The sequence below is a fragment of the Phyllostomus hastatus genome, unplaced genomic scaffold, assembly GCF_019186645.2.
Source record: "Phyllostomus hastatus isolate PE091 unplaced genomic scaffold, TTU_PhHast_1.1 phas_contig_137, whole genome shotgun sequence".
Taxonomy (NCBI): Eukaryota; Metazoa; Chordata; class Mammalia; order Chiroptera; family Phyllostomidae; genus Phyllostomus; species Phyllostomus hastatus.
In genome coordinates this window covers 12,067,862-12,095,760 of record NW_025333583.1, presented here as the reverse complement: position 1 = coordinate 12,095,760, position 27,899 = coordinate 12,067,862, and the positions used below count along the sequence as shown (strand labels likewise).

The 27,899-nt window shown below is 36.7% G+C and overlaps 1 protein-coding gene across 1 annotated transcript in view; it reads left to right on the top strand.

Annotated features, from left to right (window-relative positions):
* SPAG16 (sperm associated antigen 16) overlaps positions 1–27,899 on the top strand; it is a 734,031-nt gene that overhangs the window by 491,785 nt on the left and 214,347 nt on the right. The window contains exons 15-16 of the mRNA XM_045853989.1: positions 4,370–4,435; positions 21,744–21,870. Of these exons, the coding sequence (XP_045709945.1) occupies positions 4,370–4,435; positions 21,744–21,870 (193 nt within the window). The remainder of the gene's footprint in view (positions 1–4,369; positions 4,436–21,743; positions 21,871–27,899) is intronic.

The window sequence follows — 27,899 nt, the reverse complement described above, 5'->3', positions numbered from 1 at the left end:
ATTTCCTTATTTATCCTGAAAGGAAAAGCAGGAGGTTGCTGGCTCAAAGGTCAGGCAATTTATTTACTCTCTGAGCAGTTTGTGTTAATTTGTCATCCCCTGCTTTCTCATGGGGAGAAGCAGTAAGAGCCAGGTGTACCCTGTGGGTGCAGTGGAGTTGTGCACAAAAAGAAACCCCCAAATTATGAAAGTCAGGGTCTGCCTGCCGTTTCTCTGATGAGGTGTGTGTGTTAGAGAGGAAGAGAGAGAGAGAAAGGTCATTTGTTTTGAAATACAAATAAATCCTCTCTGGAAGGAGAAGAGGAAGGCTTCTAGGCTTGTAACTCCTGAAAGGTAAACAAACAAAAAAAAGCCCAAATGCTTCAGGGAGAGATGCCCCTAAATCTCTCCAAAGTTCTCTGTCTTTACAATTGCTATTTAATCATCCTTCACCTCAGGTATAGCACTCTTTGCCCAGAAAGCCCTGACCACGTGGAAATACGAAAATCCCTGTGGAACACAGTGCGTGAGAAGCGAGAACGGAGAAGGGTGAGGTCTGAGAGGCAGACAGGTGACAAGCAACATAGAGCCTTTGGACCTGACTAAAGAGTTTAGAATTTATCCCGAGTACAGTGGTAATTGTTGGAATGGCTGTAAGCTGGAGCACGACATGATCTGACTCAGGTTTTATTGATCACTCTGGTGGCCGGAGAGAAATGGATGGGGAGAGGAGTGAGAGGAGGAGCAAGCAGATCAATAAGGCTGCTCCCGCTGTCATCATGCTCTAGACGATGGTGTCTGGTGTGACAGTGGCCATGATGGAGAGTGACCGAGCAGGGTGCAGTAGAGCTGAGATACTGGATGCTGTGTGGGGTGGGGGTGGGGGAAGAGGGAAGCTGTTCTAATGTTCAGATGCTGGATGGCCTAGGTTTTTGGTTTGAGCCATTGTGATGCCATTTACTCAGAGGGAACAGTTTGGCAAGAATCAAGACAGGGGATTGGGAAGTAGTGAGTTAAAAAGTCTGCTTGAGCATTTTATGTCTGACATGCTATATCAGACAAGTCACCAGCAGGAAACAGATGACACATAAGGAAAAACTCCAGTTGAATATTTATAGAAATGTGAACAGGGTTAATGGACCAAACCCAGCACTCAAGGGCTAGCAACGATGGGAAGCCAGCACTGCCCGTAGGTCTGAAGGGTTGGTGGAGGAGAGCATTACTGGAAACACGTGAGCTGTAGCTATGGGCGAGGACTCGCACGGCAAGAGTTATGGAATTAGGCAGAGGGCAGAGTCACTGACATAACTGCAGCTGAACAAGAAGTGTTTATCTGTCCTCTCCATAATTCTGCTCTTCCATATCTTGCTGGTGCTGTCCTGTGGTGGAGGACAGAGGCCTGAGCGCCCGAGGTGATGTGATTGGTAGACAGCAGGGCACGAAGCAGGGCCGTGCCCCAAGGGAAATGGCTGAGGGGCAAATAGAAGAAACAGCCCCGATGCATCTAAGACTCCTTCCTTTAGAGGGGCAGAAAGATGGCTATGGGTAGAGAAGTTGATTTGGAATGGTCAGCATTTCCAATGGTTTATGTCTCAAGTTGACAGCTACTATTTATCAAGCTCTTACTTTGTCTAAGCACTCCACTAACATTTCCCATGCGTGATCTCATTTCATTTTCAAAACAAAACCATAGGTTAACTATCACTTCACTGGATACAGGTAATGCTGTTTAACTTTCGGGATTTTTTTTGAGAATTGAACGAGACAACTGAAGCACAGTGGAGTGAAGGAATTTGTTTAACATGTAACGTGGCTATTAGGAAGCGGTTCCAAGGATTAAGTCCCAGACGTTTCTATCCCCAGGGCCAATGATAGAAACTGTTACAGCATTATTGCACACAGATCCTCTGAGAGAATCAAATCCTGGAGCCCTGCCATGTTAGGTCACATGATTACTTTTATTAGGACTCTTCCCCCTTTTTCCTTTTTTCACTTTCTTGAAATAAAACAATTCTGACAAGATTTCATCAGAGAAGTTATTCCACATTTTAACGTCCCGGTTTGGGTATTGCTTTTGATTAAAGCTGTTTGCAGACTAGCATATTAGTAACCCACATATTCCCTATACTCCTAAAAGAGTAGATTCACTTTTATCTTGGGAACAAAGCTGGATAGAAAAAGCTTTTTTAACTTTTCTTAATTCATGAAACATTTATCTTCCAGTCAGGTTTTGTTATAGCAGCACAAATGTGATCCGTCAGCATTTCCATTATTTCCCCATATTTCCAGAGCTTTTCAAGAGTGCCTTAGAGATTCCACTTTAAATTAAAACTTGGCATACAGGATTTGAATCAGAAAACTCCATTTTCCTTACTAATTAATCAAATAAGTTAGAAGCTGGCAATTTACAAGAGGACCAAATATAAAACTTTTATTAATACATGAAATATTTTGAGGCAAATTTGCTCATTTAAGTATTAAAAAGATTAACACTCATTATATAAGCATAATGTTATATAACTTTTATACATGATACTAGTTCTGAAATAAAATTAACCATGAAAGTTCCTAAGATAATAATATATGAAAACTAAGTATAACATTTTATACTTCACCTTTTTGGCCTTGTAAGTAATTTATTTCCACTTTGAAGAATTTGGATGATTTGAAGTTCTCAGCGTAATTGATGATGGTGTAAAAGTATCAATTTACTGAAGCAGGATAACGTGGGCGAGGGGGCTTCTGAGAGCATGCCAAAGTGTTTCAACATATTTTTCATGGAATTTAAATTCATGTGCGTAATTCCTTGAGAAAAGGGATTAATAGCATGCGTTAGTTCTTTAAATAACCTTTTGGAATTTAATTTGCTGAATGCAATGATGAGTGCTAATTACAGCCTAATAGTAAAACCTTCCCAAGTTTGTGTAATTCCAAAATATTCCATGAATGTCATATAGCACTAAGGGACATGATGATGACACTCTTATCTTGAATGTCTCTTTTTAGTAATCTTTTCTGTCATTTATCTTCCAGCCTTAAATGATTGAGGACTAAGTAAATACAAGGTAGTGAATGAGAGCAGATGAAGCCCTTTGAGTAAACCTCCTCCTTTTTGGACTGACTTCTCAGCAGCCATATTGGCTCCTTGCTCTTCTAGATAGATACTTGGCAAACTCCCACCTTGAGACATTTGTTTTAGTTTTTCCTTCTTTCTGGAATGCTCTTTCTCCAGATGTCTGCCTGGTTGACTCCCTTACTGGTGTCAGTCTTTGTTCAAAACTTACTTTCTGAATGGGGTCAAACCACATCACTCCACTTGATCATTTGATTTGCCCTGAGCGCCTCAGTCCCAAAACTCAGGATAACCCTTACTCTGTCTGACTTTCATCATTTTCACAATACTTATTATCTTCTAACATGCTGTATGCCTTTTTGAAATGTCTGTTTCCTCCCTTCCTCCTTACAATGTAAGGTTAATGGGGACAAGGTTCTTTGTTTTATTCATTGATATATCCTAAGCGCCTAGGATTGCACCTGATGTATATTAATTGCTCAAAAGTAACTTGTTGGATGAATACATCATCTAATTAAATTTGAATTTCAGACCATAACAAGAATCTATCAACAATATTCCAGATATGTTTGCCCCTGGTTCTTCTACAGAATTTGAATAATTTTTCTCAGATAGTAAAGAATGCCCTTTGAACATTGGTGTTAAAATGAAAACTACCCCCCACCTCCCCAATTTAAATCCCCTTTGCAATGTGTTATGGGCCATTTTTCCTGGAATCATTCAAACTGAAGCTTGGAAATTTTTATAGTTAATTTTAGCTTTATATAGAAAAGGTGAACTGAATGGGTAGATGTGAAGTATAGTTTTTACAAAACAAATGCTTATTTTGTGTTAAAAATACTACTGTATGTGTTTAATAATGTGTTTTATACTATAACGATTTTAATGCCAAACTTTGAAAATTCAGGAATTAAAAAATGATCTTAAAACTGAAAAAAAAGGGGAAAGAAAAAAGAAGCCCACACCCCCAGCAGTTGCAGAAACCACAGGCTTCCCTCCTTGGCCCCTTGGCATGACAACAAGACTAACTGCAGAACGGAGTCACCTGGCGAGACCAGCCCAGGGCTGCAGACGCCGGGGCACAGGGCTGCAGAGGCCGGGGCACAGAACTTCAGCGCAGCTGCCAGCCCAGGTGGCACGCTCACTAGCACAGCCCTGTCTGATTCTGAAAGTAGCTGATATCAAAAGCTAACATTTTCTCTCAGGAGAATATATTAATTTGATTATTGGACTAAAGCATGAAATTAATTGTCCTTCAGTTGCTTTACACACACAGAATGGAATTTATTTGGTTTCATTTCTGCTTTGTCTTCCCAGGGTCAATGTGAGCAGTCACTTTATGGTCACATGCATTCCATCAATGACGCCACCTTCAATCCTAGGGTGAGTTCAGGTCTCTCAATAATTTTTCTTAACTCTTCATACTCTTTGTATACACAAATTTATTTTAATGAAATAAAATCCCAGGGGGAAAGGTAAGTTGACAGATTGAGTAGGAGAATAAATCTGGGGATTAATTATGACAATGGAAGAAACATAGAGATAGTGTAGGGTTGCAGAAGTTCAAAACACAAACACATACAACATGCAGTGGTAGAAACAATGAGCAATTCACCTATTGTACTCAACTCCACTGAAGCACATTTTTTAAGGCCTCTTGTCTAATTCGGACTTTAGGAAAGTAAGTTGACACACAATGGTAAATATTAATGCAGAAGCATGAAACTAACAAAAGTGCTTGAAAGGAAACCCAAAAATAAACACCGTTGAAGAAACAGGGACTTTCTTCTGGTAGGAGCACAGCAAGTCTGAATGGACAGCTTTATAATTCCTTATGGAAAGGTTTGAAATATTTCTTTCTTCATCTAAACTGATGGCATACCAGTGTTTTTCCGCAGCTGGAGACATTGAGATCTCAGGACTATTTCTCACACGATGAAAATTGTTAAACATTGCTTTGTGTGGCTGAGCTAATTGGGGTTATCTTTAAAAGGGTTCAGATGGTAATCACGGAAGGATGATTTAAGTTTGTTCTTTTTCAGATGAAAGCAATTTGACAAGATAGATGACCTCTCAAGTCCTTTCAAACTCTATGATTTAATTATATCTAACATTTTAATTTGTCTCTAAGTTCCCAGTAGAGTGTGCATCTTAATTCCATGTCCCTCTTCAATTAGCTAAAGAAATCTGATAGATTCCCTTTACTTAATTTCAAAATGAGAGCATAGTCAACATTCTGTTACTTTCATGCTATTGTTATTTTTTAAGGAAGAGGGAAAACACTTACTAACATTTTTTTCTACTAAAAGAAGGTCGTTTTTCCACCTGAAATTATGCCAGTGTCTCTGTCAACCCTGGAATGTTAATGATGAGCTCAACCACAATTCTCTTCTAACAGAGGCATCTTAGTGAGGGATTTCCATGTGACTGACTCTATTGAGTCAATATATTATGGGTTAGCTCTAGATACCAAGCAAGATGATAAAGCCATATAATGAACCCATATAATTTGGGCATTTATGTAAAGTGGCTTACAACTTTAAGTACCCTCGGAAAACTAAATGGAAGCTAAAATGAAGTAAACTAATTTTTTTTAAGTTAGGTATTTGAGTTGGTAAGCAGTATCATAGCTGAAAGGCACACCATTTAGCATCCCAAATAGTAAAATTTAATAACTATGGAAATAGCCAAATTAGATTTATTGAATCAGCAATCAAGGGAGACACACATTAATTATACATGTTTCCAAGGCAAGATGATGAATATGAGGTCCAGGTGTCCAGCATCGAAGTGGCTAAAACGCTGTTGTTTACACACTTTGTTCCCACCGAAATGACGATCCCATCACAGTTCTAACCCAGCCTAGCAGGGCCACCCTGAGTTTTCCCATCAATGTCTCTCTTCTGTGCTGTAAATATTTAATAACTATTAAGGAAATGATATTTTGTTACATAAGTGACACTCCTAAGTGAAATTTATGCTCACTGTGTCAGTTGATTTGAAAACATTTATTTCACAAACCTGCTGAGGAATTATCAAGAGATCAGGAGGCAGCAGTTACTGAAAGAACGCAAAGACCTGCGGGGATTTCTGGAGGATGTGGCAGTGTGACACATTTCACGTTCAAACTATCAAAGTTTTGATAATAAATGCATTATAAGGTACATATATATCAGGCAGCAATTTGAATTGCTTAGTATTAGACTTGCTAATTTTTAGACGTCTTTGGGTTTTACATTTAGGTTACATTAGATAAAAATGCATTTAACTATATAAACACAATTTTAGGAGAATTCTACAATTCCAGATATGTAATCAGAAGTCACAAATGTAAAATTCAGTGTTATCTAGCTAGCAACCAAGAATCACAGATACACATTACAATATGCAACATTTTATGTATGGTCCTGAAAAGCTATGTAAATTTAATTTAGTTTTTATGTTATGTAGTATCAGAGCTCCGCTGCCTTTATTTCTTACTGATATTTCTAGAAGAAGTAGATAATCATTTAAAACCTCTTTTTAAAGTAATTTGTTAATGAAACACTTTTTAGTTTTTAAAAATCTTTTATTGTTGTTCCATTGCAGTTGTCCCTGTTTTCTCCCATTACTCTCCCTGCCCTACCCAGCCCTACCTCCCACATTCAGTCCTCCCCCCATTGTCTTGGTCTGAGGGTCCTTTGTACATGTTCCTTGACTAAACCCTTCCCCTTCTTTCCCCCGTTTCCCCCCCACCCCTTTTTAAGGAACCATGTGTACTTTTTACTAAGTCCACTTGGTAAAGCAAAATAAAAAATAAAGTCGACAAGAATTGATGGAAATATGTTTATAGATATAGACAATTCAATGTAAGTTAAAAGAAAAAAAGCTATGTAAAAATGCATGGCATGAAAATGAGCAGGGTATAGCTATCAGAGAGAGCCTCCCCGTTTTCGATTTCCCAGGAAGTTGACCCTTAGTCTGACCAGGGTGGAGATCAGACTTTCTAGTAGCTGTTGTTGGTTTTCACCTAGAGGGATGGCATGGTGGGTGGGTGTTCTTATCTCTCCGGGGACATTCACAACTGTGCTAAGAGTCACATAGCCAGAATGGCTATGCTGTACATGCCTGGTGAAATCAGAAGCAAACTGAAATCAACTCTCTTAGTCTCTTTATCTTTCCTTGAGATTATTTACCTCCTTCACATACATTTCAGCTAGGAATTTAATCTCAGCTCATTAATTGTTTAACAACATTAGAAGACTGTGAGGTAATTCTGGAAGTTCCAAGGTTCTGATCAGCTCATGAAAAAGGATGCTTTAGAATGACCTCAAGTCCTATTCTCAGTTCATCTAGTTGACCTGTTATATTAATTCAGAGATTGTTATAATAATTTTTAAATGTAGAGATACATATACCTTTATTGCAACTGGTTATATAAAATATGGATGTTCTGATTCCAAAATGGAAAATCAATCTATATTGTTTGGCCTGTGCCAGAGCAGATTAAAAAATGCTAGAAGAAAGTATACTATCAAATTGTTATTTAATTTAATTAACTTTAAATTTATGATTCTGAAGTACAAATGACCAGTCACTATTACTCAAGATTTAAACTGTATTTCTCTAGTGTATTCACTTAGATTGGTTTAATGCCTTCTCCTTAAATACTCTAACTTCCCTTTCATCCACAAACTCTCCTCCTAGATCTTCAATTTATTCTTTAAGGAGAAACCAGAAGCCATCAGAGAAGAAATCTCACCTCTTTCTGCTACGTATCTAAATGTGCAGGCATCTCCAGGATCTTCTGTGTGACCTTCCAGTCCTCACGGGAGAAGTGTTACCAGCTCCTAAGGGACTGGAACATTTCAGGTTGCACCGTCAATCCCATTTTTCTTTCACAGTCCTCATTGCGTGTTCAGTTATTCCTTGTTCTTACCCTTCTACAGGATTATTTTCATCTGTCTGTAAGTGTGCTCCAAAGTTTTCTGTATTTGGACATTTGACATTCCATCTTTCAATCACCTGAAGGTGACGGGTCAGGGGAAAAGCCTGAGGCGCTCCTGAGAGAGAACGTGTGCCTAATTTACTAAGTTTTATTTGGCTGTATCTGGTTTCCCACTTCATCTTTCTATTAAGTTTTATATTTCTAGTACTACATTCATTATTTGTAGCATTTCTATTGACTCTTTTCAAATTTGCCTGCCCTTGTTTTATTTGCGTGCAGATACATATTAATTTTTTTAAACTTTTAATCTACACTCTGAATTTTGAGTAGTGTTACTTCTGTATGATCTTATTCCTCTAGAAATTTCCAGTACCACTTTCTTCTCAAAATATCATACGGAACTCCAAGTCAACACCACCACTGAAATTGCTCTACATTTTCATCCCGTTGTAGCCAGTGACCCTTCCTCCATCACTATCAGACTTGACATTCATAATCATCTAAAACATCCTTCTTGAATCCCGAGAAGTAAAATTTCCGTGGTCACTGTTTCTTGAACTACTGTGCTGGATTCTTCTTTACCACTTGACGGCTACATATTAACCAGTATCAAGAGTCAGTCTGAAATCCTGTTCTCTAGCAAACTTTCTTCTTATGTCGTCTCATTCAACCTGTCACTTTTAACTCCATCTACACGTGATGATGTCAAAGTAAACCCCACTCTGATCTTCAGATTCCCTACTAGCTATTTTGCATCTTAGCCTAAATTGGTGTATCTCATTTTAATATGCTAAATATAGAACTCTGGCTTTTCTTCCATGCTAACAAGCTATTTTCTCCACCTGTCATCTTAGTCAATGTTACCCACTTGACTGCAATGCAGAAGTTATAGTTGATGATTGTTTTGGGACATCTTGTTTGCTTAGTTTACTAAACTAAAAAATCTCTTCACATTGGAATGCAGTGACAAAGAATGACAAAAGGGGCATTTTAAATCATGTGTACTCAATACCTCCAGCATACACTATCGTTTAATTTATATATTGACTGTTCAGAAAAGGTGATGAATGAATGCAAAGTTCTGAACAAATGAAAACATAAGGATTTCATTACACTTTTGTATCATTATATCTTATAACACCTTTATCGACCTTCCATATTCTGTGGATATTGAACTGCAAGCTAAAATCATTTCATTCTCAGGATACATTAGTTGCTCCTTAGAAAGTTTTATAGCATTATAGTGTGCCCTGACTTTGGAGCACTGGAAAATTACCCAATTTCAGTTATACTTGTCTCCTCCCAGCACCCTATGGATCCTGACTTTGCCATTTACAAGATATATTATCTTGAGGAAATCATTCAGTTCTTCTGTAACAATGAGAAATAGACAGTGAGTATTAGATAATACATGTCATGTATTTAACTTCGTGCCTGGCGGCTAGATAATACTATTCCTACCATTTCTATAATTGCCATTCCTATTATTGTTGTTATTAACATCACTATCATTAGGAGGCTTTTTTAAAAAAACAAACATTTGTATTCTAATAAGTAGAAATTAATAACACACACACAAATGAGTGCTTTATTCCCATGTCATTTCATGTAATATCAATTTGATAAACAGTTGCAGAACATATTTTGCCCTTTCACAAAGATAACAAAGTGAAATTGTCAAACTATACTAAATTAGAAATTATGTAATTTCATTAAACTTGGGCTAAATCCTATGAAAAATGGATATAAGCCATAGTTGTTGTGTTTTGTCCTTTTTGCATTAGACTATACCATTTAATAATTAGGTAATTTAGAGTTTTAAATTTTATCTGGATAGGTCAATTGCTTTTTCTACATCACTAGCATATGAACATGAAATAATGTGTGTTATCTTTTCTTAAAATCACAAATAAACAAGTACCTACAATTGCCTGCCTAGAAAAGTTATCCTCACTCTATTTTAGCAAAGGAATCCGAATTTCTGATTGTTTTGAATTTTGTTTGTGGTTCAGTCTCAAGCAGGAAGTACTTAATATTACTCTCTGGCCACTTCGTATAGAGCAATACAAACGACGCTGAGGTCATGCAGCTATTGATCCTCTGAAGGACAAGTGATGTCAGGCAGTGCTTATACACCAAAAAAATTTCAATTTTGTTTACTTCTTCAGCAATCCTGCTGGATGTCAACTACCGTTCCACTGCACCAGTATTGATATTTGATGTCAGCTCTTAATCATTGTTGCACCTAGATAATGCATGAGTCAAAACTTTTAGATATGTGGTAAAAAAAAACAAAACACCAAAGCAGGTTCTATTTGAGGAAGTTGGAAATGACATCAGAATAAAAAAATTAAGGGGCATGTAGCATGCTAATTTTACTTTACATAATATTTGAATTAGTTCAATGTTCCTACATATCTAAAAATCAATTATATCTTTTAAACTAATCTCGTACTACAATATCCTTAAACTAATCTTTTGTGAAATAACTTTTCCTTAACATAAAACAATTTCTGAGAGAAAAATTAAAGAGAAAAAAAGAAAAAAGAATTTGTACAAACAAAAAATAAATAATTAGAAATTTTTAGATGTAATAAATATTGATAAAGGCCTTTTCTCTTTATTTCTACTTTGTTTCATCCTTGTAACACTATAAATGAAAAAGAATAGTACATTTAAGATTTTATCACCCTGTCCCCAAAATTTAACCTTCAGTAATTTCTACTGTTACATAAAGATAAATTCAATCATTTGTAATTTTCTTGATGGTTCCAGGAAAATTAGAAGCAACATGATTATGTCATATTTCTTGACACTTCCTCTTTGACTATAAAACTAATCATTTGTTTTTGTATGTACACAGCCTTTGAATGACAATCTTTTGGTCATACATGAAAAATTCAGTAATGGCCTCTAACTTAGCAAATTTTTTAAGATTCTATTTCTTCATTTCTAGAGAGAGAAAGAGAAAGAGAGGGAGAGAAACATTGATTTGATCAATCAGTTGCCTCTGGCACCCACCTCCCCACAACGGGCTACAGTGGCTGCAACCCAGGCATGTGCCCCGACGGGGAATCGACCCGACAACCTTTCAGTTCCCAGACTGGCACTCAACTCACTGAGCCACACCAGCCAGGGATAATTTAGCAAATCTTGACTGAATGCCTACTGTGTCTCAGGACCTGTTCTAAATCTTGAGAGTACAGCAATGAACAATATCAAGTCCTGTCCATATGGACTTTATATTCTGGTAAGAACCAGAGACAATAAACAAGTAAACAGATGAATAGTCTCAATAATAATAAATATTACACAACCAGATTAATTAGAGTAAAAAGAGTAATGAGGTAAAAGTTGGGTCTTAGAATGGTCAGGGAGGAGCTTTGGGAGAAAGATATTCAAAGAAACCATGCAATGATCTTAAAGAAAAATTCAAACAGAGGCAGTGGCAAAGACAAAGTTCCTGGGGTGGTAAGAGTGTGGCATGATGGGGTAACAGGACACAGGGAGCAAGCTAGGATTACATTAAGCAAATGAAACACTTTCCATGTGGAGATACCTGTTAACCTAGATTGTTAGTGGTTAAAACGTGGGATGGTTGAGGTCATGTTAGAGTAACTCCAGAGCATGATCTGTGGCTTCACAAAGGTTTATTTGTTAAAAAAATAAATAAATAAATGCCCCACTATGGGCAGTATAATAGATTCTTTTGGCTGACTAATACCTTAACTTTTTTTTTTTAATCCCATAGCTCTTGGCATAGGTCTGGGTACAGAAAGTAATGGATTGATTAGGAAATATCAGGAAGTCGCAGAATGCAAGGGCTATGTAAAAGAAGACGTAATTAAAATTAAGATAATGTTTGCTGTGACAGGATTAAATTTATTTTATACTATTGATCTTAAAATATTATTTTAAAGTTTAGTACACTTTGCAGACTTCCCATGTTTATTCTGAGCATATAACTGCCAAAAATAGTTCAAAATATATTTACTACTTTTATAGAAAACAATGTGACTGTTCAGATTATTTGGCCATTTAAGTAAGTGGTCTCCCAAAACAACTGTCTCATTTGAACAGTTTCAAAGGACAGAACATGTTCTAAATATCATAATAATCAATATAAAATTATACCTTTTTCTCTAGTCATAATTAATTGTAGTCAGCCTAGACTTGCACATGATGCAAAAAGTTTGGAAAACTACATGTATGATAACAGCATGAGTTTGTAAGAGATTGTTTTACACGTAGGTAATAAGTATAACGTACCATCCATTATCCCGAGCCACATAATTAGAGCACAAAGAATTGTCACACCAATTTACTCAAAAGCGTAATTACAAGATAACTTGATTATCCCCTTTAATGTAATTTTCCCCACTTAATTGCGTATTCCTGGGTGAATGTGACCCTCTGAATCCTTACCTCAAGAAGTGACTGCTCATTAACATGCAAAACTACAGGCAGGGCCAAAGTATCTGCCCTTCCTCTTCAGAAGTTTAATTTGTATACTCAGAGTGGCCCCGCAGGGAAAATGTTTTAAAAGTTATGTCTCCCCACAAATGGTGGGGAATTTCCTGTGGCAGATTTATCAATGGCCTTGGGGCCCAGTATGTCAATTACCACCACGTTCTGCCTCTCATCCCACCCCAATTTAATAGCAATTATCAAAAAACTCAAGTTTTCTAGCTAAGGAAATTTAAGCTGCTGTATTTAGATTACATTCAGAAACCTAGCTTATTCCATTTTTCTAAAAGTATTCAAGTTTTCATCTTATTTATTTCAAGAATTTCATATATCCCTTGACTTGACTCGGGTGGTAGGGAAGCAAAAGAACCTTTTGTTTCTGACTTTAAATGCTGGTTGCAGCTACACCTTGGACTGCATGTGAGCTAGGGAAAATTCAGACCCCAAAGATGGGGACTGGTATCGGAATTGAACAAAGATGTTCAAAATTTCTCTCCTTAGGCGGAGGGGTAGAATTTTTTCTTAGAAATAGATGGTTTTCAATTTACATATCCACATACACAATTACAAAAGAAACCAAATCATTAAATTATGGATGGCTTCCCTATTATGTTATGTTTAGCATAGCTGAAATTGGCAAAAACAGACTGCGCCCTTCGGGGATTGTAACATTTCATTCTCCAAAGAGATTTCTGTGGCAACAATTAATATCGTCAAGAAAATATGATTGTTTCTCTAGTGAAAAAAATAGTTTTTTAAAAATTCTGTGCCAACAGAAGCACAGCCTAGTAAAGCACCAGTTCTTAAAAAAGCTATGAATTTTAGTTAAATATATATATAGCTTAATCCTCTAATCTATTTTTATGATTCAAATATAAATTTGAGAATATTTCATCTAATCACTTCAATATAGCTACAGCCAAATATAGCCAAACTTGAACCTCAGTAATGTAAGTAAACATTATGATGACACAAACCTATGCATAAATTACCAGTGTCATGTATATCAAACTACCCTGATTTTATGCAACTGCACTTATGTACATATTAAAAGAAAATAAATTTATTGCAGGTTATCCCAGCAATTTTATTACAGTGAACACTATATTAATCAATAGTAATTGGCCACTTTAAAAAAGACTTCTATCAAATAGAGTAATACCTTAGGTTGCTATCACAATAAATAAAACAGATTTAACAATCTGTGTGGATCTACATGTAATATCTTCTGCAAAGATTGGAGAGCAGAAAGACAAAGAAAAATAGGACTATAATTAAGAACAATTATTAAGGTGTTGTTGCTGCCTTTGCTAGATTGTTTTATTTCATCCTAAAAGGTAAAAATATATACATATTTTTAAAGTTCTAGCTAAGCACTATAGAAATGATGATTTTGAAATTACTAGAAATATGAATTTGTATCTTGTTTATAATAAGCACTCCATAAATATTTGTGGAACTGATTTAGATAAATTTTAAAAAATCATAACTTTTCCCAACCAGGAAAGAAACAGATTGGACTGGCTATTTCGGGACATATACCTATGTCAGCTGCTAAGGCGGGCATTCAGATTCCGAGCCCCTCACTGACCTCTAGTCACTGGCTTAGGAGACTAGTGCTTCTGGGATTTTCCTTTGCTGCCCTGCCCCCTTCATCACTCTGGGAATACAAAAGGACTGATTTTTTTCCCCTGCTAAAGGACAACAGATTAATGAGTATAACTGTCTGCATCATTAACATTGTCATCCCTGGTACACTATCTAAAGTGCAGTAGCAATTGTGGCTAGCTTCTGCTCTTCAGGGAGTCCTGTGATCTCCAGTTCTTTAATGTAAATGAATGCAAAAGCTGCTCCAACAGTATCACAAGCTGTTTACTGCAACACCAAACAGAATGTTCTGTGCCTTGATTTGGTAAATGGAAAGAGCAGAGCAGCAGTGTGCTGGGTCCCAAGTTACCAAACAGAATATTGGTCCAGCCAGGGGTGAAGGGTGTTGGGAAAGAAAACTCTCTGTGTATTTTCAAGTGTGTTGAAAAGGAGATTCACCTACATCTGTTTTATTCTCATGTATAAATTATTTGTCCTGTGAAGTCACAGGACAATACATTTCATTTCACTTAGGTTTACACATTAGTTTGAACAAGGTGATGCTATAGTGCAGTAAGGTCTGGGATCATGTCTTATTCATTTCTGAATTGCATCTTTCCTGTCCTCTCTAGCCCTCCCCACACACCAGGCAGTAGGCCATTCTAACAGGGAATGCTTGTCTGGTCAGTATTTAAAGAATGATAAATAATTTTATGGAGTCCTTAAAAAACAGAGTTTCATCGTCTTTTAAAATCACACACAAATTTTTAAGCTCCGCTCACCATAACAAAAGGAAGTAGACTAGTGGAGGGATGGAAACGTCCTACTCTAGAAAATGGATGAGTTACAGCAGCTTGATGAAATGGGTCAAGGGAAGTTTTTCAGTAGAAAAACTAGTTTTTAAAGAATTTGAATGTCCTTTAATTCTCAAGTTGGATTGCCCATTTTTGTGGGTTGTTTTAGGAAATGAGATCATTAGTGCAGCCCCAGCTGGTGTGGCTCAGTGGATTGAGTGCCAACCTGTGAATCAAAAGGTCGCCAGTTCAATTCCCAGTCAGGGCACACACCTGGGTTTCAGGCCAGGTCCCCACTGGGAGACACAAGAGGCAACCACACATTGATGTTTCTCCCCCTGTCTCCCTTCCTTCCCCTCTCTCTAAAAATCAATCAATCAATAAAAATCTTTAAAAAATATCATCATGCCCTGGCTGGTGTAGCTCAGTGGATTGAGTGCAGGCTGGAAACCAAAGTGTCCCAGGTTCGATTCCCAGCCAGGGTACATGCCTGGGTTGCAGGCTATAACCCCCAGCAACCGCACATTGATGTTTCTCTCTCTCTCTTTATCTCCCTCCCTTCCCTCTCTAAAAATAAGTAAATAAAATCTTTAAAAAATATATCATCATGTCAGGCTTCATTCAAATATAAATGTATAAGATGTGCATGCCTTATTTAAAAATGATTGTTTAGGAAAAAATAAGTTGATGTGCAGAGGCAAAGATCTCAAGTGATAAACATTTTAGGAAAATACCTGCTCTGTGCGTGTCTCTGTGCGTGTGTGTATGAATTATTCAGTTGGGTGACTACTTTAATTGTGCACTTGCATCGTTATAATTGCTTAAAGACTGGTGGGAAGTCTATTGGCATGTTTCAGTTAAATCTGGTATTTCCCAGTTTAACAGGGAAAGTGACAAAAGAATGATAAAACTGCAGTCTGTACTTAGACTGTCATCTGGTCACGTCCACTAACGAGCCGCGTCCTCACCCTCCCTCTCCCCTAACATCCATTATATTCACCCTCAACTTCTGCTAGTTCCAAGGTCACTGTGTCAAAATCAAATAATAATGTGCCCCGAAATCAAGTGTGAAAACCTGGACTGAAAACCTTCCACTTTATGTACATGTGAGTTTATTGGCATCCCTTCGTTCATCTGATGGATTTGAAGCCAGCTTAAGTTCCAGGGGCCTCTGATCTCGGTCTCCCGCTTCCTGACCCGGCGTCTTCCCCTTCCGCACGGTGGTCCCCACAAACCTGGCTGCTTCTGACTCAAAGGCCGTCTGCCTAGTGAGCCCCCGCCCTGCCAGGCTATTTGCATTTCAGCATTCCTTCTGCCAGATATTCCTGCTTTACACTTTGTTTATTCTCTGTACCCAATGTCACCTATTTTACTGATTTACTTTATTTATTGTATGATTCCTCCCACTGGTGTACGAGTTCCATGTCACCGGGACTTCTGTTTTGTTCACTCCCACATTTTCACCCCTCAAATCAGTGCCCACTGCTAGGTAGTCGGCTCAATCAATGTAAAGATTTTCCCTTGGTCCAGTTTGCCTGTTTTCTAACTCTTGGTTAGTCTTACAGCACTAACTAGAAAACCACAGGAAAGCAACATTCGCTTGTTTTTCAGGGCCTCAGACACAATTCTGCGCTCAATAGTACCTGCTTAACTCACTGAGATGACTGGCCTTCAAACATTCTTTTTAATGTATCAATATTTATGTTCAAGATACATAAGAGTGTTTTACATCATATATAAAATTCACATTTCTCAGTGTGAGCTCCAGAAACTCTTCAGAATTTTTACACATTGTTAACCTCCTCATGAATTCACCATATTCCCCACAGTGAGATATGTTAATTTCTGCTTTTGTGCTCTATCATCTTGCCATTTTTTAAGATTCTCACCAGAGGGTATGTGTTTTTTATTGCTTTTAGAGAGGGAGGAAAGGGGAGAGAGACCAAGAGAAACATCGATGTGGGAGAGAAACCTTGATTGGTTGCTGCCCCTATGCACCCCAACTGGGGATCAAACCCACAACCTAGGTATGTGCCTTGACCGGGAATTGAACCCACAACCGTTTGGTGTATGGAATTATGCTCCAACCAAGCCACCTGGCCAGGGTGCATTGTGCCATTTTTTAATACCAATGTTGCCTTCCTGCCTTCTCTTCACTGGTATCTGTTTGTAATCTTAGTCCATTTAAAGGTTATTTCTAGAAACCTGCTTACCTTTAATGGACACATCCTAGGGCTGCATTCCTAGAAGAAACCCCTGATCTCCAGGCTTAATTGAGGTGTTCCACTTTTAATGTAAACAACCCTGTACCTACTTCCAGCATTTAACTTTGTAGTAATTGCTTGATCATGGCTCTACCTTCAGCAATTAGCTATAGGTTTCTTTTGAATTTATATCCATTATATCTCTTGCATTTGGCCCCCAGCCAGGGACATAGTACAGCCCAGTAAATATTTGTTCCTTTATATACATTCATTTTCTTCATCTATTTCTAATTATTCTTCTGCCTTATGAATTTAAATACCTGCTTGTTCAATTTGTCCTTTGCTAATACATATTTGTCGATATTTTGCTAAAGTACTATTAGTTCTTTCAGGGTGTTCTGCCTTAATGACAGAGCCTGCTCCTCAAGCACTGAAGTGCTCCTTCATTGGCTTCCACTCTCGGGAGCATCTAAGTCAGGGCATGCAAAATATTTTCCTTGTTAAGAGCTTAAGGGCTTGGATACTTAATTCAGTTCGACTGGGTTTGAATCCTGGATCTGTTTGACTAACAAAATGACTTTGGGCAAGCTTTATAACATTACAAGTCTTGTTTTTCTCATCTGAATAGTAATGCAGTGTAATGTAGCCATAAAGATGAGGGTTAAATGAGATAATAAATATAAATCACTTTGAACAAGTCACTGCGACTATGTAGTGTAGTGTCATGTTCCATAGATGGTAAGTAATTATTTCTGAGATGTCCAGCTTCCACATACTTGGGGCATGACTAGGATATAAATTATTAATGCCTAACAGATTGACAGTGGCATCGGGAAGAAGTATGTGCTGACATCAGCAATTCGGTCCACAACTTTCCAATGCTCGGTGTTCCCTTCTTCTTTAGCCTTGAGCACTCCCAAATTTTACCTTCTATTTCCGTTCTAATTCCATAATTTCTTTGCCTTATTTGTGCCATTAGAGTACCGTGGAAATGGTGTAATGAGCTCATGCTTAATGCTGCACAGACCCGTCCTAAGAGACACACTAATGTATCAGTATACTAAAAATGTTTGAAATACTAATTTTTCTCCTAATGAGCCTAAACATTTTATTATAGTTATACCTTAATACCAAGTTGCAGGTCATTACCTTCACATATTGAAAGCAGCTGATATTTTAGGGCTTAATGTTTCTGCCATTTGCTTGATGAACCCTCTTCCTTGCCCATTTTACATAGTAGAATTTTAAGTTATGAAAATTAGATCACTTGACAGGTAGTGTGTATGATGTTTTGATTTCATTATTTATTTATTAAAATATCTTTGCTGATTATAACAATTAATATGTGATAATCCCATTAAATTTGAATTTTGAAAATGCTAAATAGGGCAAATTTTAAAAAATGATGTATTCTACCACCTAAAGATAATCATTTCTGATTTAGTTCCTACCACTCTGATTTTCAACATGTCTTCTGTGTGCGCATCAGACAGTGTAAACAACTGTTTGCTCCTTCTTTCATTGGACCGCATGTGTGTGGTTACCCTTGCATTAACAATTTTTGGAAATGTCATTATAATAGTTAAAATAGTAGTTCAGTTACAGGTCTATTTACCCATTCATTGAGAATTATTTTCTTATATTTCTACTGCTCCATCTTAAAAATATTGTGAGAACCATCTTTGTGACAAATATTGATCTGAGTTTATGACTTACTTAAATGTATACTAATGGGGACATATATTTAATATAGTTACACTTTCGTGATGTATTGTGCTACATGTGTCTAAAATAGAATATGTTTGTTAAAATCCCAGACTCTGAAGTCAGCCAGGCTTACGTGTTAATGCTCACTCCAAATCGACCTGCCTAGGTAACTTTAGGAAAGTCACTTGACCTCCTTAAATCTGTTTCCTCATCTGTGAAATGGGATGATTGTACATAATGAAATATCTCTAAAAAATGTTTTCTTTAAAATCTACCTTTCTTCATTTAGGTTTAGCATCTAAAAATCACTAACCATTGTTTTTCTTACTTAACAAGTTTTAGATAAATAAGTTGCTTTTCCCCAGGTGGTCAAATAATCCCTTTCCCACACTCTCCATCTCCAGACTCTCAAAGCTCCCACCATGCTGTCAACACTAGCAGTATTCTAACATCTTCTCAGGCCCTGTGGGAAGAAATTGATCAGCAGATGGCCTTCCATTTTGCATGAGGGAGGAGGAGGAGGGATATTGGGTCCTGGGGATATTCCAAGTTTTTTGTTCTGTATTCTCTGTGTCTTCTATCTCTTCCTTTCTATTCTAAATGATTCAGAAACAGGGTTAGAACTAATATTTACCTCAAGACTGCTATAGAAGGACTTAGACTAAAATAAAACTTCTAGGTGAGCTCCAGCAAGGCTTTCCTCATCTGTTGGTTTAACAAGTGTTTCCGAAGTCTGCTCTGCTCCAGACACTGCCCTGGGCACCGCATGGGCCTTGGGGGCTAACTGGAGGTGGAGCGAAGCTGTGCTTTCACTACCAGAAAGGCTCTTGGTTATCAAATCTGAACACAAACATTTCTGTATCACTTCCTAGGTTATTATATTCATTTTATCTAATGCATACTTTGCCATAGCTTCTAACTATCTTAGGAAATGGAAAAAAATCTGGCTAAATGATGCTATTCAAAATTATTTAAAATAATATCTACTCTTTTATTAATAAAACATTTAGCACAGTACTTGGTTCATTGAAAGCACTTTATAAATATTGACTGTTATTTTAATATTATCAAACAGTTATACATTGGTCATTTAACAGCAGTAAAAGTTAAATGCAAAAATATTGAAAGTATTTAAATGCATATTTTTTACTCTGAAAGTGATTGAACTATTTTTAAGTATATTTCCTCAGATTTTAATATTCAGTGGTATAAAACATGCTTTAAGATTACATTTAGTTTTTATTATTCAGACAAGGAAAGTACATCAAGTCCACAACCTGCCTTTGGTGTAAAGTGCATCCAAATTAAATTCTGATTATATTTATTCTGTTCTCAGAATAGAAAAAAAGGATTCACTTTCTTTTTTACTTTTGAAAGATGTTTGAAAGCCCTTATATCTGGAAAGACTTCTAATTTCTAACATTAATATTCTCTGTTACTCCTGAGAACTTTTCTTTTCTGAAACTTAAATTCACTGATTCCTCACAATTCTTACAATGCATGTTTACATATTTGAAAGCATTCCAAGTTCTCCATGTTCCTTTTAAGCCATAAAGAAAATTAAACATCCCATTTATTAAATTGGGGACAAGGGTGTTGTATTTTTTGCCTGTGGCTACAGTTACAGAATTTTACTACTAATGGCATTTGTTGCATTACTGGTGTGTTTAGGGAAAGACAAAGTCCACTTGGAGTGCAATCCAAGGTACACATTTTTGAAAGAAGGAGTAGAAATCAAGGAGTAAATGAGAAAATTTGTGTGTGCTAGTTGAAAATGATAAGAAGGAAAATTGTACAATAATCAAGTTATTATCTTCAACATTTTAGAATATTTAGAAAGAATACAAGTATGATTTTGATTTGACATTAAAAATTTAAGTAGAGCTGAAAGAAATACTATACATTGAATGGAAGCAGTATAATGACTTATCATAAACTTTATTTAGGAGCCTAATGTGGCCAGTACTCGTATGTAATTGGTTAGTGGACATAGAAATTAAATGACAAAATGATGAGAATGAATGTAGCTCATGAGTTGCTGGAGAACAGAAGCCCCTCTGGCCCATCACTGTATCCCGGTCCCAGACATGAGGTGGATGCTCAGCACACATGTGAGGAGCCAGCCTGAGGGGCGTACACAGACCTTGAGCTGGGAACGGATGTGCCCATGCTGATACTCCCATATCGGGAAAGTAGCCATTCCTGTCTCCGTAACACTTGAGTCCACTCACTCTTCCTTTCATTTTCCATCTCTTTTATCCAGGCCCCTTTGTCCTTATCTTATTACGGATGACCCCAAAGCCCCAAGGACTTCCAGTCATTTTGTCTCACAGACCACAGGAGACACTGTTTCCTTGCCTTCAGTGTTACCTGGCCCTAGCGATCCTATCTTCTATGATTCAAAGCTCTTCTGGCCTTATGTTCATTTGTTTTCCAACCTGTGTTTTTATTTTTAAAGGATCAGGATTTACTAATTACAGCACATAAAGTGAGATGCCCTCTTAGTGCAATGTGTTCATGCGTGTAGTTTTTTTGTGTAGATGACAGGGTAGGGCACAAGAAGGTTTACAGTTGTGAGTATGTGGAACACAGAGTTTATTCTTGTATTATTATTTATTTATTATTGTGTTATTTTCCATATGTACAATTGTGAACCTACTTTTGCCCAATCCTTTGTACTTGGTATGTGTATGTGTACATAAATAAGTTACTAGGGTGTGTGCATTTTAGTTTGATTACATCTTCTAATGTAATTAATTAAAAGGATGATTTTCTGAAAAATAATTATTCCAAAAACTTACTATAGATTTTCATATATTTAAATTGTCATTTTGTAACAACTTTCTGCTTAAAAGTATAATAAATACCTTTTAGTTTAGATGGGAGTATTCCTGTGGACTTACTAAAACTGTAACACAAATCTCTTTTGTGTGTGTTACTACATATTTTTGTGTATATGTAATATATACATATATACACATTTCTTTTTTTTATACACTTTAAAGGATCACATAATAGCGTCCTGTGATTCCTGTGGAGTTATAAAACTGTGGGACTTCCGCAAACTCTTACCGATTGTGTCCATTGATGTAGGTCCAAGTCCTGGCAACGAAGTGAACTTTGATTCATCAGGTAGGATTTTGTTTAATATTTGTGACCAGTCTAACAACTTTAGTATTTGTTCTGGAACTATTTTCTGTCTCCACTTTAGTTTTCTCCTATGTAAATTTTTGTAAAATACCATTATTTTAGAAAATACTATGTTTTATTTTATTGTATTTGGTATCATATGTCACATTATGAAAGCACTATACTTATTATACAAGTAAAGAAAGAAGAATAAAGGAGGTAAGTGTGTGTTAATGTGTATAACACAAGTTCCCAGCAACGCCATGGAAAACCCTGGAGTCTAAATTCCTTAGAATCATCCAAGGTAAGTAAACTATTTTTTTCTGAGGGCAAAATGGCTGAGAGTAAAGAAGAACAAAAGTTTGACAAAATAAAATTAAAACATTTTAATGGCATAATTTAGTCTTATAAAAATTTGCCAAACTACCCCAGATTCTCTAGATTTTATAATATATTTGAAATGTATTGATCATATTGTTGCAATTATGTGCTCTGCATTCTATATTATTATTGATAATGATAAGATAAACATTTTCAATCTGAACTATCATTATCAAGGCTGAACTATTGGGATGACATTGGTTAGTAAGAATTTTTAGTTTATTCATTCATTCATTCATACATTTATTTTATTAAATTTATTGGAGAGAGATGGGTTAGTAAGATCACATAGGGTTCGAGTGCACAGTACTGTGACACATGACTTGAACGTCGCATGTGTGCCACCACCCAAGTCAAATCCTCTCACATCACCATATATTGACCCCATTTCCCCTCTACCGCCCCCACCCCCTTCCCTCTGGTGACCACCATGCTGTTTCATGTCTGTGCCTCTGGGTTTCAGTTTTATATCCCATGTATATATGAAAGTATGTAGTTCTTAGCTTTTTCTGACTGATTCATTTCATGTGTAGTGTAATATTCTCAAGGTCCACCCATGTTGTCGCAAATGGCAGTATTTCATCTTTTCTTGTGGCTGAGTAGTATTCCATGGTATATATGTATCACATCTTCTTTTTCCAATCCTCTACCAAAGGAGACTTTGGTTGTCTCCATGTCTTGGCCACCATGAACAGTACTGCATTGAACATAGGGGTGCACATTCGAAACACGGAAAACTGGAGGCATATAGTTACAACCTGACCTTTCCATCCTTTTGAACATTTCTTTAAAAAATATACTATAATTAATTTTCATTCTATCTGTTTGAGAAATTACTGTCATCAGCCTTTTTCTCATTTAATAATGAGAAATGTGTGCTTCTGCAGAAGAGAAGTGATCTAAATGAAGAGTCATTTAAAAGGGTTGAAATATCTCAAAAGTTGAAGAAATGAGGAAGGGCAAACACAAGGTCCAATGACAGCAGGAACAGAGATGTGAAAATCACAGTCAAACACCAGAAATTAGGTTCATCTTAACCAAGTGAAGAAGTTCAAGTCAAGAGCAAAACAAAATCTAAATAAGAATAGAGATGCAAAAATCTCTTTTAACCTGTATTTATTCAGGAAAAGATTCTTTAAAAGTACAATGAAATTATACCATGAAAATATTTGGACTGTGAGGGGAAAATCAAGTCTAACTTAATAAGCTCAAAATATACATTAATTTGACATACTTTTATTCATTCCCAGTGGCAAGCCAATACAAGCATTTTCAAAAAAAAAGGAGTATATGGACACTGGTAACAATAATTAACATTTATTGAGGGCTCACATTAGTTAAGTTGTGCCAACTCCCGTTTCCAGGTTGAAATTCTATGACAGAATTAAACAGTGCAGTTATATATACCTAGGGATTATTTGTCACAACTTAACTGTGAGACGGGTTCTGTTCCGCCGCTTCAGCTATGTCCTTGGACCTGAGCAAAAGTCATTGAAAACATATGTGTAACATCCCTATAATATTATAAAATACGCATGGAAATATAGCATTTTGAAATATTTAATATCAGGAATGTTAGTTCAGTATTCTAAATTTACATACAAACAAAGATTGTAATCATATTTTATGTTTCTGGATCAATTTCATTGAAGAGCGTCTTGAGATTATGAGGTGTTTTGTTTAAAAGAACTTTTTCCATATACAATGATTTATCTTTATAAATAAGAATTTGTTGTCACTGCAAATTCAACAAAGTATAGAAACAAATTGGGGTAGGTCTCATTAAGAATCTGAAATTGTTGTCCATAACATTTGACATCAAATGTGTATGTACATCAGAATTGCCTCATTATTTATTAACCTCATAAGTAAATATTTTCATTTGGAATTTAAAAAAGTAAATATGTGCTAATAAAAATACTACTTTACCTCTTTTAAAATTGCAATGTTTCACAGTGTATCATTTTAAAAACACATCTTTGATAAAAAGTATTTGAAAACCAGTGGTGTAGTAAAAGAGTATATATTATATTTCAGAGCCTTAGGTATTCAGCATCTTCTACACTTTAAGCAAATGATTTAATTTCCCCAAACTAAGGTTCCCCATGGAGGAGATCATTTCTTATGGTGTTCTAATGTATTCTGAAAGGATAATGTGTATCCTATAATGTGGAAATCCTAGTACAGTAATCTACTATGTTGTATTCTAGCTAGAAGGGGTCTTAGAAAGACATTCCATTCACTTCAGGGATGAGAGAAAAATGTATGTATACATTGGTATGCAAATAAGATGCCTAAGATTGCGTGCTAGGATGGGTTTCTGCGGACAGTGTAAACACCAGTGAATAAATATTAAAGAAAGAAGAGTCAAACCTCACTTTCATGAAATATTAGAAATAATTTAAATGGTTAACTAAGAAGTAGAGTTGTATATAACATTACATATACAATGTAATTAAAATTAAAAGATTTAAAGATGTGTGAATCACCACCTAGAGTTCAGTTTTTTGGTTGCTGTAAGAAACCTGCTTTTCACACGTTTAAAAGAGGAGGTGCACATGGCATAGCGTTATTTACATAATGTTTTATTTGCAAATACACTGCCTGTGACAAACATATTATCAGTGTTTACAGATATATACATACATTAGTATATATTTATGACTCGTGTATTTATAAAAGGATAAGTGTTCCTTTCTCATTAAACAGAGAGCCTCCTGGTAATATCATGCTACACATTTTGGCAAATATTTACTATCTAAGTAATATCTCTCACTTGGAATACTCAGATGCCATATGTTTTATCATTCAACAATTTATTACAATTTCAGAGAATGTGAAATAGAATTGGGTAAAGTAATAAAAATGAAATGTGAGAATTTATCCTTAGACACATTTCTCACTTCCTCATGTTTATGTAGTTGAGCAGTACATGCATTTCTCTCCTTTGTCAAAGGTCATTCCAGTCTGTTGACAAAGTCACATTGCTAGGTGAGTGCCAGAGCTAAAGCTTGAGCCAGATGAGGACTCTCCAGTAGAGAACTTAACAGTGTCAGATCATCAAAATGGGCAGGGTTTCCCCGTTTGGAGAAAAACCTAAGTATTCTCCACAAGCAGAACCACAATGAAAATGCTAGAATTGGGGAGGGGCGTGGGGGCCATCATCCCACTGGAAAATATGGAAAGTATAAGATCCCTCCAAAATTTTTCAAACTATAGTAAAATACTCACAGAAATCTTTTGTTCAAATTGGAATTTTTTTGTTGTTAGGAAAGTCTTCAATTCATTGTCTTGTGTATAAAAGACAGGCTGTAGTTCATTCTTTCTTATAGAAGTAGTGTAGCGTCAGGGGGGAAGTGCTCATTGAGAAGTTGGAGAAGCCCTGGTTTTGATTTGTGTCTACAATACTTACTAGCTGAACCATCTTGGTGAAATTTCTGAATGTTTCTGAGCCTTGTACATGAAATAATAAAAACCTATTGGGATTTCTACTTCCAAGATAAGCAAACAGGGACTGGATTTGCCCTACTACCTAAAACAACTAAAAATATTTTTTAAAAAAACAGACAAAAGATATAAAACAGTGTTTTTTCAAACATCAAATATTGGGCAATGAAAGACAGTTATACCTGAGAGAGGCGCAGGAAATAAGACAAGCCCTACGAGAGCCCCCGAGCACTGCTTGGAGAAGTTTCTAGGTCACAATTCGGGATGGACAGAAACCGAAGGGACCCCTGGCAGTCTCCCAGAGTTGAGGAGACAGAGTGGGCAGTCCAGAGAGGCCAAGGCAGCTGGAATTTGCAGGGCACACTCCAGGACAGGAGGAAGCCGCAGAGTGAGTGAGCCCTGGAGATGTGCAGAAGATGCCCGCTGGTCTTTAGCTGAGTAGGATTCAGTATCTGCTAACCTAAGACCAGGGAAAAACCTGTCTGCAGAGCTAAAAGGAAAATTGCTCAGGGTTCATCCAAATCTAGGAACAGTTTGAGTCCCCACCAACCAGAGTGAAAAAAATCTTGCAATTCAAGGACAGTTGCTAGAGCTAGGATTGCCACGCTCCTGCCCGTGGGACAGCTTGACCTGTGTTCAGATATAGCTTTAACTGGAACACAGCTACCCCCGCTCATTTACATATCATCTAAGGCTGCTTTCACAGGACAACAGCAGAACTGAGCATTTGCACCAGGGCCCATATGGCCTGTGAAGCTGAAAATATTTAATATCTTACTCTTTTCAGGAGAAAAAAAAAGTTGCCGAAGTAGAGCACTCAGAAGGGTATTAATTATCTCAGTGGGGCGACAACCTCAACCCATACTCTGGATCTGGTCCCTTCACTGATGTCTACTGAACCATCTGAGTTGGCTCATGTAAAAACCTATTTAATCTTTACTCCAGCTCAGTGAGGTTTTCAGTTTGTCCCCTTTCCACGGATGAGGAAACTGGGGGAAAAAGTTAACAAGCCCAGTGAAAACTAGCTGATCAAATGTGATGACATCAGAATTAAAAGCCAGGTCATCTAATTCCAGAGACTAGACTTTAAACTTTGTTATACTGCCTCTTATTTCATGAATAGTATTCAGTTTCATATTGTTATATGATCTGTTAGGAGAAATGATTTATTTTCCATGAATATTTAAATAACCCCTTTAATGACCATTTGACAGTGTTTGATCCAAAGCTGACTAAAACGCAGGATCCTGTCACTAGTTGTCAATTTGTTGTCTCTGCGACAAGACAGGAAAAGAGGATGGCCCTGCTCTTGTATTAACTGCAAGGTTTTGGGGGTGTTTCATGCACGAGGGGGTATCCTAAGTACCTAATAAGATCTGGAACTCCAACCCTCCACCTTGATATAAATTCTTATCAGAGTAATCAGGGCTCGATTATGTGAGGATTTACAAGGTCCCTCTCTGCCATTTATTTTAAGTCCCAGGCTGATTAGAAACTGAAATAAGAATAGAAGAAACCGAGCTCACCTAACCTCTTTCATCATCTAAGGAGTATGGCATAGAGAATCTAAGTTGCTTCTCCTAAAAGCAAGCCCTTCCTACCACTTCAATTCCTAAGAAAGCAAGCCACAAAGAAAGAAGATAAAATATAACAGAGAAAAAGTGACCAGATAACCCTACTCAAGTATTTATAATCCCATTATTTACCCCCTTTTTGAGAGTCTGTATTGTGTATGCAAAACTATTTTGTTCTAGAATAGGATATGGGCTCCTCTGAAACTGGAGAAAGGAACTGGAGGAGGTAAGGACATCAGATTGCGTATCTCCCTTGTAGACCTGAGTCTATGACTGATACCTGGAACAAAGCACCAGGTATATTATACTCTAGAAACTGGGCAAGGTGCTTTCTTTTTCAATCATCACAGAAGTGAGTTTGGTTCCATTTTCTCCATTCTAAAGAGTTTTGAGAGCTTCAATTATGTACATATATTAGTAAATATATACATTTATATACCCATATATATTAAATAAATATATAATTTCTCCTCCACCTTTGGTTTTGTCATGCTGTTCCTGGTGTTAGAAACTATTTTGTTTATCTGATGACACATATGAAAAATAACATTCAAATAATAGCAGGGACACCTTCAAAACTTTAATTAAATGTATATTGTCCAAAAATATTTTAATTCAAGGATAATATTC